The sequence below is a fragment of the Chlorocebus sabaeus genome, chromosome 11, assembly GCF_047675955.1.
Source record: "Chlorocebus sabaeus isolate Y175 chromosome 11, mChlSab1.0.hap1, whole genome shotgun sequence".
NCBI lineage: Eukaryota > Metazoa > Chordata > Mammalia > Primates > Cercopithecidae > Chlorocebus > Chlorocebus sabaeus.
The window spans coordinates 97,424,293-97,441,417 of record NC_132914.1 but is presented as its reverse complement, the minus strand read 5'-3'; the positions used below and the strand labels follow the sequence as shown (position 1 = coordinate 97,441,417).

Below are 17,125 nucleotides of genomic sequence, written 5' to 3'. Positions count from 1 at the left end.
AGATGTCAGACTGGTTTTCCCTTTCCATAATGACTCTAATCCTACTTTATAAATGAAAGACATTATTATTCATCCTCAGTCTTAATAGGATTTGAACAAAAAGGGTTTGTAAAAACCCCTCTGGGAAACAAGATAGAGTGGCAATTTGAAATATTGCCATTCATGTTGGAAATTAATGGCTTTAATAACGAACAAACCAGGTGATTTTTAGTTGTTTTCAACACATGTGTAGCAAGATCAAATAATTGTCAGCCATTAGAGATTATTAAAATAATTTTTTATAGTAGATCACTTTGTGAATCCTGGCAGGTAACTCAAAGGCATTGAAAGAATCGAGTCACATGGCTAAAACAAAACTGCTTTCCTTCCAATCTATCTATGTGAACAAGGTTTTCTAGAGCCTATAGTCATAAAAACAAATAAACAGATATAGAAGTGAAGGTGAACTCTGTATTATTCTACCAATAAATTATCCATGAGGCATCTGCAGAATTCTCTGGGGGACCTGATTTTAAACGTTTGGCAAACCACTGGGCTCTAACATAGAATAGTTTTCTTGGACTGGTAGCCTGAGTTGAAACAAAAGTTTGCAGTGACTGGATATGAAACATGTTGTATAATGTATTGAAGAATTTGGACATTTTCCTGTGGACATTTGGGAGCCAGTGGAAGTTTTTAAGTAAGTTGAGGATAAGGAAGAGAGAAAAGTTGAGAACTTTAGAATGATAGTTGGTAGTACCATTAGCCAATGAGGAAAGGCAGAAGAAGGAAGTAGGTTTGATTAAGGGAGGTGAGGGTAAGAAAAGTCATTTTGAAGCTGAAAAAGTATAAGGAAAGAAGTATAGGAGAGTATTTTACAATATTACCATCATAGACATAAATACTATTCTGTTAAGGCTTGCAATGAAGATTTTGGTAGCTTAGGTTGTGATTAACAGAGATGGTGGTCGTAGTTAAAGACTAATAGATTGAATTTTGATATTACTATCTAGCTCTTATATGTGGATATGTTTATATAAAATGGAATATGGATTGGAAAACTAGATACATATCTATTAGGAAACTAGAAACAAGGACTAAATTCTGTAATCTCACTATGCTAATAAAACCTGTGCTACCATTTTGAGGTACTTTCTTACAGCTTTTTGCCCCAGCATATGTACTTTTTCCTAGTTGTAGTTAGTGGGCATATGCGAGTTTCTTCCATGTCTTTAGTCTTTGCAGCTATTATGTTTTGTTGCTCCATAATATTTTATAGTGGATATACTTAACTATTACCATAGAATTGCTTTCTTGGGTAGTAGTTATCATGTCACTACTTCAGATATCACACAGAATGTCCTAATCTGATTATTTCAGGTCCCAAGACAGCGTGTCAGAAAGTGAGTTAGTTAAACAGTGTTTCTTTGCTCATCTTTACAACTAGGCAGTTGTTTTCTATTATAAGTATTTGCTTAGCTTCATTTTATTCTTCTCTAAAAGAGAAAGAAGACTATTTTGAAAATTAAGAATTGTTAACATTATTCCTAGGGGCTAGGTGCAGTGTAATCCCAGCCCTTTGGGAGACTGAGGCGGGCGGATCTTTTGAGGTCAGAAATTCAGGACCAGCCTGGCCAACATGGTAAAACCCCGCCTGTACTAAAAATACAAAAATTAGCCAGGCATGTTGGTGGGATCCCAGCTACTCAGGAGGCTGAGGCAGGATAATCGCTTGAACCTGGGAGGCGGAGGTTGTTGCAGTGAGCTGAGATTTCGCGACTGCACTCTGTCGTGGGGAGTCTTGACTCCATCTGAAAAAAAAAAAAAAAAAAAAAAAACAAGATTTGGCCGGGCGCTGTGGCTCACGCCTGTAATCCCTGCACTTTGGGAGGCCGAGGTGGGTGGATCACCTGAGGTCAGGAGATCAAGACCATCCTGGCTATCACGGTGAAACCCTGTCTCTAACTAAAAACACAAAAAAATTAGCTGGGCGTGGTGGTGGGCGCCTATACTCCCAGCTACTTGGCAGGCTGAGGCAGGAGAAAGGCGTGAACGCGGGAGGCGGAGCTTGCAGCGAGCCCAGATTGCGCCAGTGCACTCCAGTCTGGATGACAGAGCGAGACCTCCATCTCAAAAAAAAAGAAAACAACAACAAAAAACGAAATACAAAATTAGGGGCCAGGAGCTGTGGCTCACGCCTGTAATCCTAGCACTTTGGGAAGCCAAGGTGGGCGGATCCCAAGGTCAGGAGTTCGAGACCAGCCTGGCCAACGTGGTGAAACCCCGTCTCTACTAAAAAAATACAAAAATTAGCCAGGCGTGGTAGCAGGTGCCTGTAGTCCCAGCTACTTGAGAGGCCGAGGCAGGAGAATCTCTTGAACTGGGATGCAGAGGTTGCAGTGAGCCACGATCGTGCCACTACACTCCAGCCTGGGCGACAAAGTAAGATTCTGTCTCAAAAAAAAAAAAAAAAAAAAAAAAACACAAAAAAAAACCAGGCGTGATGGTGCAGGCTTGTAATCCCAATCCCAGCTACTTGGGAGGCTGAGACAGGAGAATTGCTTGAACCCGGCAGGCAGACGTTGCAGTGAGCCGAGATCATGCCATTATACTCCAGCCTGGGTAATAGAGCGAGACTTTGCCTCAAAAAAAAAAAAGGATTATTCATGAGGCAGAGAGCTTATAGTGGCTATTTTTTTTTCTTCCAGAAATAGCACCCAAAAACCTGACTTTACCATAGTATTAAGAAAAAGGTTTGTAGGGAGATTAATGTTTATATTTTTATTTTTATCAGTATTTATCTTGATGAAGAGAGAAAACATAATGAAAGAAGTACTAGAGAGTATTTTAAATAGCACCATCATAGACATAAATACAGTCTTGTTATAGCTTTGAAAATGGGAATAGCAGGAGAAAAATTGTTTGACATCAGTTTAACAATTAATTCATAAAAAGTTTTCTGGGCTCTATAGTATTTAACATTTTACAGCTATATTTCACCTTTCTGTTTACTTACTGTGGGCTGCAATCATTTGCATGAAGAGATTCTCATTTACTAAGTATACTTTGCAGTTCTTTTACAGTATGATCATAGTTCTTCATAGATGTAATATATGTAAATATATATACATACAAAATACGTATACTTTGATTTTCTTTAACTATCTTTCATTAATAACATTCTAAATTTGAACATTGTTAATTTTTAAAGTGGACAATTTGGTCTCCTTTATCATAATTATAAAAATTCATGTACAGTTTTGTGGCTCATATGTCAGATAATCTTATAGTTATGTATACAAAATCATTTTAGGCTATTAGAGGTTCATATATATTTTTATATGTCAACAGTGTTCTATAGTGTTTTTCTTTAGGGAGAAAAATATTTGAACTCACAGCCTATTTATAAATCCTGTCTCCTTTCTGGCTTCTTTAGTTATTCAAGTTGAAAGGACGCACCACATATTTTAGGAGAGGCACCAGAGCACTTAGAGTACTAAATAATATCACATGGGCTTCTACAAAGATGTGCTTTATTTCTACGGGCTATCCAATTAGTCTCTTTTCAGGCTGCTGATAAAGACATACCTGAGACAGGGCAATTTACAAAAGAAAGAGGTTTAATTGGACTTGCAGTTCCATGTGGCTAGGGCAGCTTCATAATCATGGTGAAAGACAAGGAGGATCAAGTCCCATTTTACAGAGATGGCAGCAATCAAAGAAAGAATGAGGAAGCTGCAAAAGTGGAAACTCCTGATAAAACCTTCAGATCTCGTGAGACTGACTTACTACTACGAGAACAGTATTGGAGAAACCGCCCCCATGATTGAATTATCTCCCACCAGGTCTCTCCCACAACACGTGGGAATTGTGGGACTACCATTCAAGATGAGATTTGGGTGGGGACACAGAACCAAACCATATCAGATATATAACAGTGTATACAGGGCCCACATTTGTTTTCTTTTTAATATATATAACTAGTAATACTCAAACTGCCTTTAAGAGTTAACTACATTTTCTAAACGGCTATAAATATGTTAAATATAACTTCAGATATTTACTGAGACATATTGGATTCATATTTGATTTGTGTATAGTTTTACAGTTTTTTTTTTTTTTTTTTTTTTGAGATGGAGTCTCGCCCTGTTGCCCAGGCTGGAGTGCAGTGGCGCAATCTCGGCTCACTACAACCACCGCCTCCTGGGTTCAAGCGATTATCCTGCCTCAGCCTCCCAAGTAGGTGGGATTACAGGCATGTGGCACCACGCCCGGCTAATTTTTTGTATTTTTAGTAGAAATAGGGTTTCAGCATGTTAGTGAGGCTGGTCTCGAATTCCTGACCTCAGATGATTTGCCCGCCTCGGCCTCCCAAAGTGTTGTGATTACGGGCGTGAGCCTAGTTTTACAGTTTTTAAATTTTAGTTTTATTTTTAGGTTATTCAGAAAATGTTTTAGGGAAAATATATTATTGATGAAAAATAAAAGGTATTATGGTTATTTTTCATGACTTTTCAACTGAAAATATTTAGATTTTTTTGTGTGTGAAATTTATAGTATTTAAATTGGCAGTGATAAGGCAGTTTCGAATCTTTTTAGAGCTCTACAGTAGTCGCATCTGCCCAGCAAGTGAAGACAACACAAACTTCAAATGCTCCTGATGTAAATGATGCAATTGTAAAACTATTCAATGACTTTGATGTTAAAGAAACCTCCCATCATTTAGTGATTTCTCATCTAGATCTACACATATGTGATGACATTCATGCTAAAGAAAAAGGTAAAATAATTTGCTTATTCCAAACTATTTTGGTTTTTCTAGAATTGGCTACAAAACTGAATTGTTTATTAAATCTCTTGTGTAGGATATCCTGTAAGATAATTTGTCATAATTGTGTTCATATGAATATATAGATGAAAGGCACAATTAGAAGCATATATTGGTATGAAATTTTATTTTGCTTGGTACTTAAGCTTAATTATTTGTTAGCTATCAATGCTAACAATAAAATTAGCTTTAAAAAAATCAAAGACTGAATAGATGATCCTCTAGGAGGATAATGAAATATTAGACTTGCCTTTGAATTAACTTTTTCATAATGTTGATATTGTCTTCAAATTAAATTTTAGTCCATAATATAATTATTTTTAGATGTGTTTCAGCATTGTAGTTTTTCTGCCTATTTTGAATAGAAGCACAACTGTGCGGCTGTTTGACATATTTTATGACCACCTCTCCTCCCATCCTTCCAAAATGTGATTAGGAAGCAAAATTCCAGTTAGGAATTTTCTTTTAGTTTTTGTCCCTGTTATTTTTTATTTAGTAGACATAACAGGGTAATCAGGAAGCTGCCCATTGCCACTCTGAAAATATGTAGTTTTGTAATCTAGGTGCTGGGCATTTTTGTTTCTCTGCTGGAGAGTATCCCTAGCCCAGAAGCATGGGGGTGAGTTCAGCAGACCTACCTTATAGGCCTACCTAAGGACTATGATTCTCAAACTTTCGTGAGCATTACAATCAAGCTGAAGACCTTTAAACAATAGAGTTATCTGATCTCTGCGCCTCAGATCTGAATCAGGATCTATATCTATGAAAACTTTTGCCATGTGTTTTTAAGCTGAGAAAGTGAATATTGAGACCCTGGGTACTTAGCAGTAGAAGTTACCCTGCCTTCATTAGACAAGGTAGCCTAAAAGGTTCCAACCTAAAAGGTTGGAGGGGCAAAGGTGAGGAAGATTTGGGGTTTGTGGAGGGATTTGTTATCTTTTCTTCTGACCACCATTGTGTCATTTGACTTGTAGTTGGCATCTTTTACTTTAGAGATTTGAAAGGAAAATCCAGAAAAGTTAGAACAAACCAAACTAAGAAAATGAGGTGGTCTAGATTAAGTAATAATAATGAGAATGGAGAAAGTGTTTTCTAAGGCCTTATATTCCTCACTATTCCCTCATAGAATAAATTGAATGATTTTATTTAGGAGGAAAACCTTTCCACCAAAATATCTCCTTAATAGTACAGGTCTGTAATCACTACTATTCTGAAATCCAAAAGGCTCTGAAATGTTATGTTTGTGAAAAACTCATTTGGTGGCAAAACCTGACTTACACCAATATATTGTTTTTTTATTCTTTGCCTACTTCTTATAAATATTTATGTTTTGCTGCAGAATTGCCGTTTTTATTAGTGCTGCCTCAGAACCTGCTGCGAGTGTTGCATGGTATATCCTGTATATACCATATCATATTAGTGTCGTGAAATTTGAATTATGAAACATTTGGCTTTCCAAAGATTTTACATAAGGGATTGTAGACCTGTGGCTGGAAATTCTACTAGTTGAGATAAAATGGATTTTATAAATTAATATAGGGAGTGTATACATAGCTATGTTTCAGTTTGTATTTTTCTTTCTTCTGATTGATTTGCCCATTTTGTTTTAAAATTTGATATTTATGTTCACGTTACACCGATTTGTAATCTACTTTTGATCTGACTGTAGCTGCGTGACTTTGGACAACTTACCTAACCTAACAGACTTTTTAATTTCCTTTTCTTTCTCTTTTTTTTTTGAGATGGGGTCTCACTCTGTTGCCCAGGCTGGAGTGCAGTGGCTCGATCTTGACTCACTGCAACCTCTGCCTCCCGGGTTCAAGCGATTCTCCTGCCTCAGTCTCCCAAGTAGCTGGGTCTACAGGGGCGCGCCACCATGCCCGGCTAATTTTTGTATTTTTAGTAGAGATGGGGTTTCACTATGTTGGCCAGGCTGGTCTCGAACCTGTGATTCACCCGCCTTGGCCTCCCAAAGTGCTGGGATTACAGACGTGAGCCACCACGCCCGGCCTTAATTTCCTTTTCAATAAGAGATAGGATGATATGGCATAGTGTTTAACATTTCCTGGGTTCAAATCCAAGCTTTGCACTTAACTAGCTGTATGTCCTTGGCCTCTTTGTGCCTCAGTTTCCTTATCTGGAAGATGGGGATAATAATGATTGTACCTATCAAATGGGGTTGTTATGAAAACCGAATGAGTAAGTATACCTAAAGTATTTAAAACAATGCCTGACATAAGGGGAGGCCTTGTCAATACAAAAGTTCTGCTAGTATTATCTCTGAACTCTACCAGGGCAGCGATTTTGCTATTATATTCTTACCTTTTATCCTAGTGCCTTATGAATGAGGGGGATTCAGTAAATACTTATTGGATTGAATTATATTTCCTAAAATCCTTAATGTGCTGTCATAAAAGAGAGATAGTTATTACTACTTGGACTCCAAGTACGCTAAAATTTTTTTGTGGTAAATTAAATCTTTCTGATAATTTACTTAATATTTTTTTTCCTCTTTTTTATCCCAGAGTCAAACAGACGTATTACTGGAGGGGCAATGCAACTCTCTTTTACACAGCTAACTATAGATTATTATCCTTATCATAAAGCAGGTGTGTATAACAAACAGCTTCTTTAAAAGATATGTGTTGTTTTCAAATTATATAGGTCATTTATTTAGTTTAGTTTTATTTTGTTTTTATTTGTTAACAAGAAATGAAATGAAGAGATTGGTATTTTTCTCCCGGCAGTATTTTACTAAGAAAGTAGAATTGCCAGAGAATATAGTCATATAGTGTATATTGAGATTTATGTAGATTTTTAGAAATCATAATTTTTAAAAATTGACAGTTTTCCAAATAACCAATTTAAAACTTAAAAAATCGGGGTACAGAGGACATGTGTTTGTGCTATTTTGTTAGTTGTGACAAAAACAAGTTATTAATGTTTTAAATTTTTAAATGATTTATATATTTAAAAATTAGAAAAGAGTATGACGCTAAGAATGAACAGTATGAAGCTAAGAATAAGAGTACGTTTAGCTAAATTATAAGATTCCAGATTTCATAGGCTCTTAACAGTCTAGTATTGGTAAATTCTGTCTCCCAAATAATGAAAAGAAAAAAAATATGATTATTGTGACCAAATTAATTTGACCTTATACCCATTTTTGCCTTTTGTTAGTATTTAGCATTCACGCAAGTGGGAAAAACCAAACTAGAGATCATAGTTTTCTAGGACATTTAAAAAATGGTTAAGTTTTTCTGTTCACACATTTCTGTTTACACGTTTTTTTACCAATGTTTGTCATTTCTATGTTGGTACCTGATTAAATTTAAAAGTTTACAATTTTTTTTTTTCATTTTAAGTTTTCATTGCCAACATTCAATATAATAATTATCTTTTGAAGGATTTTTGTCTTATATACTATCCTCTTGACTCATAAATTAACTTACAAATGCATAAAATTTTTAACTATTTATTTTGAAGAGATGTAAAACATTCATAGAGTAGATTTTCTTGTTTTTTTTGATCCAAGGCCTCACGAGCGCAGTGGTGTGATCACTGCTCACTACGCCTCCACCTCCTACCTCGGCCTCGCAAAGTGCTGGGATTACAGGTGTGAGCCACTGCACCTGGCCTGATTTTATTGTCTTAATCCTTTGATGTGCATTTTTCTTAATTGCTACAGAGAAACCTGATAATTCTGATTTTATATTTTTCTTCCAGAAACTAACTATGGCTGAGTACATCTTGAGAAGTTTTATTGGTTTCTTAAATGTTTTAATCATTATCATCTTATTATTTTTGTGGTTTAGGTTTTTGTTAGTTAACTTTATAACAAATCTTTGATGACAGGATTTTATTTCTTTGATAATACTTTCTGGGATTAGTTTAATGGAGGTCTACCAGATAATTGAGCATCCAGTGAAGGGTGATGAGTCCTATGGCTTTAAATTGAATCTTAGTGATTTTCTACTAGGAATGGGTACTAGATAGAGACTTCTCCAGATGATTTGCTTTTGATATTCTTTCCCTCTGTTTCAAATGTTTTACTCATATTTCAGAATAACGTGTAGGTGAAGGCTGTACATTTTTCAGATATCAAAGTCTTTCTTGAATAAATGACTATATCTCATTGGAAGCATTACTATAGTGTAATAGATGAAAATTGTACATTTTTCAATGAAATACCTGTTATTCATTTTACAGGAGATAGCTGTAATCATTGGATGTATTTTAGTGATGCAACCAAAACAAAAAATGGATGGGCCAACGAGTTATTGCATGAATTTGAGTGCAACGTTGAAATGCTTAAACAGGCTGTGAAGGATCATAATGTAGGTTCACCTCCTAAATCCCCGACACATGCCTCTCCGCAGCACACACAAACAGGTATTTTACCTATAATAACATATGGCATTCCCCTAATAGTAAGGGCGTTTGTGCTCGTGTGTGTGTGTGAGAGAGAGATCATAATATTTCCTGTAAACAAGTTTTTTTTTTTTTTTTTCTTTTTAATGTAGAGATGGGGTCTTGCTATGTTGCCTAGGGTAGTCTCAAACTCCTGGCCTCAAGCGATCCTCCCACCTTGGCCCTCCCCAAAGTGCTGGGATTACAAGTGTCAGCCACCATGCCCAGCCAAGTATTTTTTTTTTTTTTTCTTTGAGACAGGGTTTCACTTTGTCTCCCAGGCTAAAGTGCAGTGGTGCGATCTCGGCTCACTGCAACCTCCGCCTCCTGGGTTCAAGCGATTGTCCTGCCTCAGCCTCCCAAGTATCTGGGATTACAGGCACATGCCACCATACCCAGCTAATTTTTGGATTTTTAGTAGAGCCAGGTTTTCACTGTGTTAGCCAGAGTGGTCTCAAACTCCTGACCTCAAGTAATCCACCCGCCTCAGCCTCCCAAAGTGCTGGGATTACAGGCATGAGCCACTGTGCCTGTCCTAAGCCAAGTATTTTTAATTAATTCTAAACCCCTGCATCTTTCTCTCAGACCAACATAGGCTTGTGGACCAAAGCACTTTTAAAATTAATACAACCAATAATAGTCACACCCAGGTAGAATTTTTCTAGAAGATTTCTCTTTTTTTTTTTTTTTAGTCAGCACATAATTGTACGTATTTATGAGGTACAGTGTGATACTACTACTTTTTTTTTTTTTTTTCCTGGCCCAGTAAGGATTGAAGTGTGATATTTTGATACATGTATACAAATGTGTAACACTAAAAGCAGAGTAATTAGCATATTCATCACGTCAGACATTATTTCTTTATGTTGGGAAAATTCGAAATCTGCTCTTACTAGCTATTTGAAAAAATAAATTATTATTAATTATAGTCACCCTATAAATACTAGAATTTACTTCTCCTATCTAGGTGTACCTTTGTATTCACTAATCACCCGTTGTCTGTCCGTGCCCTCCCCTCCCCCATCCCCTCCCCTTTCTCCTTCTATGTAAATGTCTCATTTTTAACAAGAATCCCATTCCAAAGTTTCTGTAGAAGAGTAACTTAAATGTGACATGTGTGATTCTTCTTAAAAGAATAATAATCACAATAACTTATATCTTGTATTACTTTGTAATTTATAAAGTATGTCCACAAATATTATCTTGTTTGAGAAGTTAGTATTCACATGAATTTCTAGTACCTGCCTTAATAATAAAAGAGTGACTTTTAAAAATAATTTTGCAACAAATTGAATGGTGTTTTTGTTTCCAACAGAGAAGGACTACCCTCTGAAAGGGACATGCAGAACACCTTCAGTATTATCTCAACAATCAAAAGCTAAGCTAATGTCTAGTTCTGTTGTGGTTAGACTTGCAGATTTCAATATATACCAGGTATGTTTTCTTTTACAGTTAAATCTTCTCATAAACACTTTAGTATCTCATCTTAGCAACTCAAATAAATGCTATCATTTTATTTAAAGCATCTTTACAAGGTTTATGAAATGGCCATATTAGATGGCATAGAAAATATCAGTTTATTAATTTTTGATCATATGGTTACTCAGAGTTAGCCAAACTAACTTTATAGGCACAGCCCTTAAGTTTGCCTAAATGCTTACAACACAAAACAGCATGTTCTCATACAAAAACACATGGATGCATAGACCAATGGAACAGATTAGAGAACCTAGAAATAAAGCTGCACACCTATAAGCATCTGGTCTTCGACAAAGTCGACAATAACAAGCAGTGGGGAAATGATTTCCTATTTAATAATGTTGCTGGGATAACTGGCTGGCCATAGCAGAAGACTGAAATTAGACCCTGTCCTTTCACCACGCACAAAAATTAACTCAAGATAAAATGAAAGACTTAAATGTAAAGCCCAGCACTACAGAAACCCTAGAAGACAACTGAGGAAATAGAATTCTAGACATTGGCCTCGGCCAAGATCTCATGAGGAAGACTTCAAAAGTAATTGCAACAAAAACAAAAACAGACAAGTGAGACCTCATTAAAGAGTTTCTGTACAGCAAAATAAACTATCAACAGAGTCAACAGACATCCTACAGAATGGGAGAAAATATTCACAAATTTTTCATCTGACAAAAGTCTAATATCCAGAACCTATGAGGAAATTGAATCGACAAGCAAAAACCAAACATCATTAAAAAGTGGGCAAAGGACGTGAACACACACTTCTGAAAAGAAGACATATGTGCAGCCAACAAGCATATGAAACAATGCTCAACATCACTAATCAGCTGAGAAATGCAAATCAAAACCACAGTGAGATACCATTTCACACCACTCAGAATGACTTTTTAAGTTATTAAAAAGATGACTTTTTAAGTTATCAAAAAATAGATGTTGGTGAGGTTGTGGAGAAAAGGGAATGCTTATTCACTATTGGTGGGAAGGTAAAATAGTTCAGCTATTGTGGAAAGCAGTTTGGAGTTTTCTCAAAGAATTTAAAAAAGAACTACCAATGGACCCAGCAATCACATTACTGGGTATATACCCAGAGGAATATAAATTTTTCTACCAAAGATACGTGCAGTTATATGTTCATGGCAGCACTATTCACAATAGCAGAGACAAAGAATCAACCTAGATGCCCATCCTCAGTGCAGTGGATAAAGAAACTGTGGTACATATACACCACAGAATACTATACAGCCATGAAAAGAATGCAGTCATGTTCTTTGTAGCAACATGGATGCAGCTGGAGGCCATTATCCCAAGTGGATTAATGCAGGAAAAGAAAACCAAATATTGCATATCCTCACTTTTAAGTGGGAGCTACACATTGAGTGTACATGGACACAAAGAGGGAAACAGTAGACATGGGGTCTTGAGGGTGGAGGGTCGGGGGAGGGTGAGGATTGAAAAACTACTTAACGGGTACTATGCTGACTACTTGGGTTGTGAAATTATGTATACACCAAACCCCAATGACACACAGTTTATCCGTATAACAAATCTGCACATGTACCCCAAGAACCTAAAGCAAAAATTGGAAGAACAAAAATAAAGGCTGCAGACACCAACTACAACTTTGGGAGTTTCCAAAAACTACCCTCTGGTTCAATAATTCACTAGAAAGACTCACAGAACCACTGAAATATATTAAAGTCATATCCACTGTAGACACATTATACAAATTAGAACCAGCCATAGGAAGAGAAGCGTAAGGCAGAGTCTTTTTTTCTCCTCTGTATTAGTCCGTTTTCAAGCTTCTGATAAAGACATACCCAAGACTGGGCAATTTACAAAAGAAAGAGGTTTACCGGACATACAGTTCCACATGGCTGGGAAGCCTCACAATCATGGCAGAAGGCAAGGAGGAGCAAATCACATCTTACATGGATGGCAGCAGGCAAAGAGAGAGCTTGTGCAGGGAAACTCCCATTTTTAAAACCATCAGATCTTGTGAGACTCATTCACTACCACAAGAACAGCGCAGGAAAGACCTACCCCCATAATTCAATCGCCTCCCACCTGCTTCCTCTTACAACATGTTGGAATAGTGGGAGTTACAATTCAAGGTGATATTTGAGTGGGGACACAGCCAAACCTTATTCTGCCCTGGCCCCTCCCAAATCTTATGTCCTCACATTTCTAAACCAATCATGCATTCTTAACTGTCCCCCAAAGTTTTAACTCGTTTCACCATTAACTCAGAAGTCCACAGTCCAATGTCCCATCTGAGACAAGACAAGTCCCTTCTGCCTATGAGCCTATAAAATCAAAGCAATTTAGTTACTTCCTAGATACGATAGGGGTACAAGGCATTGGGTAAATACAGCCATTCCAAATGAGAGAAGTTGGCCAAGCAGAGGGGCTACAGGATCCATGCAAGTCCAAAATCCAGCAGGACAGTCAAATCTGAAAGCTCCAAAATGATTTCCTTTGACTCCATGTCTCACATGCATGTCATGCTGATTTTAAGAGGTAGGTTCCATGGTCTTGGGCAGTTCTGCCTCTGTGACTTTGCAGGGTACAGCCTTCCTCTTGACTGCTTTCACGGGCTGGTATTGAGTGTCTGTTGGCACCTTTTCCAGGCACACAGTGCAGGCTGTCAGTGGATCTACCCTTCTGGGGTCAGGAAGATGATGGCCCTCTTCTCACAGCTCCACTAGGCGGTAGGTACCCCAGTAGGGACTTGGGCTTTGACCCCACATTTCCCTTCCACACTGCCCTAGCAGAGGTTCTCCATGAGGGCCCTACCCTTGCAGCACACTTCTGCCTGGGCATCCAGGCATTTCCATACATCCACTGAAATCTAGGTGGAGGTTCCCAAACCCCAATTCTTGACTTCTGTGCACCAGCAGGCTCAGCACCATGTGGAAGCTGCCAAGGCTTGGGACTTGTACCCTCTGAAGCTACGGCCCAAGGTCTGTTTTGGCCCCTTTCAGCCATGGCTGGAGCAGCTGGGATTCAGGGCACCAAATCCCTAGGGTGCACACAGCACAGGGAGCCTGGGCCTGGCCCACGAAACCACTTTTTCCTTCTAGGCCTCTGGGTCTGTAATGGAACGGGCTGCCATGAAGACCTCTGACATGCCCTGGAGACATTTTCCCCATTGTCTTGGGGTTGACATTAGGCTCTTATGCAAATTTCTGTAGCTGGCTTGAATTCTTCCTCAGAAAATGGAGTTTTCTATACCATTGTCAGACTGCAAATTTTTTGAACTTTTATACTGTCCTTCCCTTATAAAACTAAATGCCTTTAAGAGCACCCAAGTCACCCTAGAATGCGTTGCTGCTTAGAAATTTCTTCCACCAGATATCCTAAATCATCTCTCTCAAGTTCAGAGTTTCACAAATCTCTAGGGCAGGGGCAAAATGCTGCCAGTCTCTTTGCTAAAACATAACAAGAGTCACCTTTCTTCCAGTTCCAAACAAGTTCCTCATCTCCATCTGAGACCACCTCAGCCTGGACCTTACTGTTCATATCACTTTCAGCATTTTTGTCAAAGCCATTCAACAAGTCTCTAGGAAGTTCCAAACTTTCCCATATTGTCCTGTCATCTTCTGACCCCTCCAAACTGTTCCACCCTCTGCCTGTTATCCAGTTCCAAAGTCACTTCTACATTCAGGTATCTTTTCAGCAGTGCCTCACTCTACTAGTACCAATTTACTGTATTAGTCCGTTTTCGCACTGCTGATAAAGACATACCCGGCCGGGCGCGGTGGCTCAAGCCTGTAATCCCAGCACTTTGGGAGGCCGAGACGGGCGGATCACGAGGTCAGGAGATCGTAGACCATCCTGGCTAACACGGTGAAACCTCGTCTCTACTAAAAAATACAAAAAACTAGCCGGGCGTGGTGGCGGGCGCCTGTAGTCCCAGCTACTTGGGAGGCTGAGGCAGGAGAATGGCGTGAACCCGGGAGGCGGAGCTTGCAGTGAGCTGAGATCCGGCCACTGCACTCCAGCCTGGGCGACAGAGCGAGACTCCGTCTCCAAAAAAAAAAAAAAAAAAAGACATACCCAAGACTGGGCAATTTATACAGGAAAAACGTTTAATAGACTTACAGTTCCACATAGCTGGGGAAGTCTCACAACCATGGTGACAGAAAGCAAGGAGGAGCAAGTCATGTCTTATGTGGATGGCGGCAGGCAAAGAGAGAGCTTGTGCAGGGAAACTCCCATTTTTAAAACCATCAGATCTTGTGAGACTCATTCACTACCACAAGAACAGTGCAGGAAAGACTCGCCCCCATAATTGAGTCACCTCCCACCAGGTTCCTCACACAACATGTGGGAACTGTGGGAGTTACAATCATGAGATTTGGGTGGGGACACAGCCAAACCATATCACCTCCACAGTACACTGATGTAATAATAGTAAGACACAGTCTTGGAGCACTTGAAATGTGAAACTTTTCCTCAGGACTTGTTAGCTTTCTAAGAATGTGGAACCCTATGCATAGATGTGTAAATATGTGGATGGATGGATATTTAACAGTATGCATGAAGTATTGCTCATGAGGTTTTACTCAATCTCTAGGTGAATTAGTAATCAGATTACCCAAAGCTCCCACCCTATACATACAACTAGGCTATCAAGTATGACCAGCTCCACCCTGCATCGTTTTATTATAAACTATCAGCTGTGGTGTCAGGGGCTGTGTTAGGCTGTTCTTGTGTTGTTATAAAGAAGTACCTGAGACTGGATAATTTATAAAGAAAAGAAGCTTAATTGACTTATGGTTCTGTAGGCTGTATGGGAAGCACGATGTGGGCATCTGCTCAGCTTCTGGGGAGGAGGCCTCAGGGAACTTTTACACCTGGTGGAAGGTAAAGCAGGAGCAGGCACGTCACATGTCAAGAGCAGGAGCAAGACAGAGAGAGAGAGTGGCACAGGGAGGTGCTACATATTTTTAATCAACTAGACTTCATGCTAACTCACTATTGTGAGCACATCACCACGCCATGAGGTATCTGCCCCCGTGACTCAAACACCTCCCACCAGGCTCTACCTCTAGTACTGGGGATTACAATTGAACATGAGATTTAGAGGGGACAGTATCCAAACTATCAGGGGCCCACCATAAGTAGGAAATTCCAATTCCTAGTTGCTTCCCAGGAGCAGGGTCAGAGGGATACCAATTTCGTTATTACACAATAGTCTCTGTGGAAGGATCTAAAATGCCTTTTTTGCTTTACAGAACTACAGTATACTGTATATACTGTGTTGGCTATACTGTGAATATAATTCTGTAGCTAAGAACTCTGTCCTATTTATACTAACAATCTTACTCAGCTTATAATCACCTAACATGGTCTAATTGAGATGTTTGAGACCAACACGATAAGAATATATGAGCTATTCTTAAAAAATAAAAGATTTCTAGATTTGTTTTATCATTTATAAATTGTTCTGGTTTATTTTGATAAGTCTTTGGCTTTGAGACTTAGTTTTATGTGAAAAGATTTTATTTAACTCAATGATTCCCCTCTGGGATTTGGCAATATCTGAAGATAGTTTTGTTTGTCACAACTGGACATGCTGCTGACCTCTAGTGAATAAAGACCAGTGATGCTGCCAGATATCCTACAATGTGCTGATCAGTTCCCCACAATGAAGAATTAGCTAACTTAAAATGTCAGAAGTGCCAATGTTTAGAAACTCTGATTTAACAGTTATTTTCTCATTGTGCAGTTACTATTTTCTTTACATTTGATATACAATCATGTGTTGCTTAACATCATAAACTGTGCTTAGATGGTATGTAGCCTACTTACACTCCTAGGCTATATAGTATATCCTATTCCTCCTAGGCTGTAGTCCCCTGTATATCATGTTACTGTATTGAATACTGTAGCAGTTATAACACAATGGTATTTGTATATTTAAACCTTACCAAACATAGAAAATATACAGTAAAGGCCAGGTGCGGTGACTCACGCCTGTAATCCGAGCACTTTGGGAGGCCTAGGCGGGCAGATCACGAGGTCAGGAGATCGAGACCATCCTGGCTAATACGGTGGTGAAACCCCATCTCTACTAAAAATACAAAAAATTAGCCGGGCGTGGTGGTGGGCACCTGTAGTCCCAGCTACTCGGGAGGCTGAGGCAAGAGAATGGCGTGAACCCGGGAGGTGGAGCTTGCAGTGAGCCGAGATCGCACCACTGCACTCCAGCCTGGGTGACAGTGGGAGACTCCATCTCAAAAAAAAAAAGATAATATACAGTAAAAATGCAGTATAAAAGTTCTGTTATAATCTTATGGGGTCCGCATCTTATAAGTGGCCTGTCATTGGCAGGAATGTCATTATATGGTGCATGACCATATACTTCAGCTTTTTAAAAGACTGTAAATTTTAGGATTTAAATAAATTTATGTGGAAATGAGAAAG

At 38.6% G+C, this 17,125-nt stretch overlaps 1 protein-coding gene across 1 annotated transcript in view; it reads left to right on the top strand.

Moving 5' to 3' along the window:
• Positions 1–17,125, top strand: part of BLTP3B (bridge-like lipid transfer protein family member 3B) — a 112,127-nt gene that overhangs the window by 54,178 nt on the left and 40,824 nt on the right. The window contains exons 8-11 of the mRNA XM_008004361.3: positions 4,579–4,759; positions 7,333–7,416; positions 9,017–9,199; positions 10,533–10,651. Of these exons, the coding sequence (XP_008002552.1) occupies positions 4,579–4,759; positions 7,333–7,416; positions 9,017–9,199; positions 10,533–10,651 (567 nt within the window). The remainder of the gene's footprint in view (positions 1–4,578; positions 4,760–7,332; positions 7,417–9,016; positions 9,200–10,532; positions 10,652–17,125) is intronic.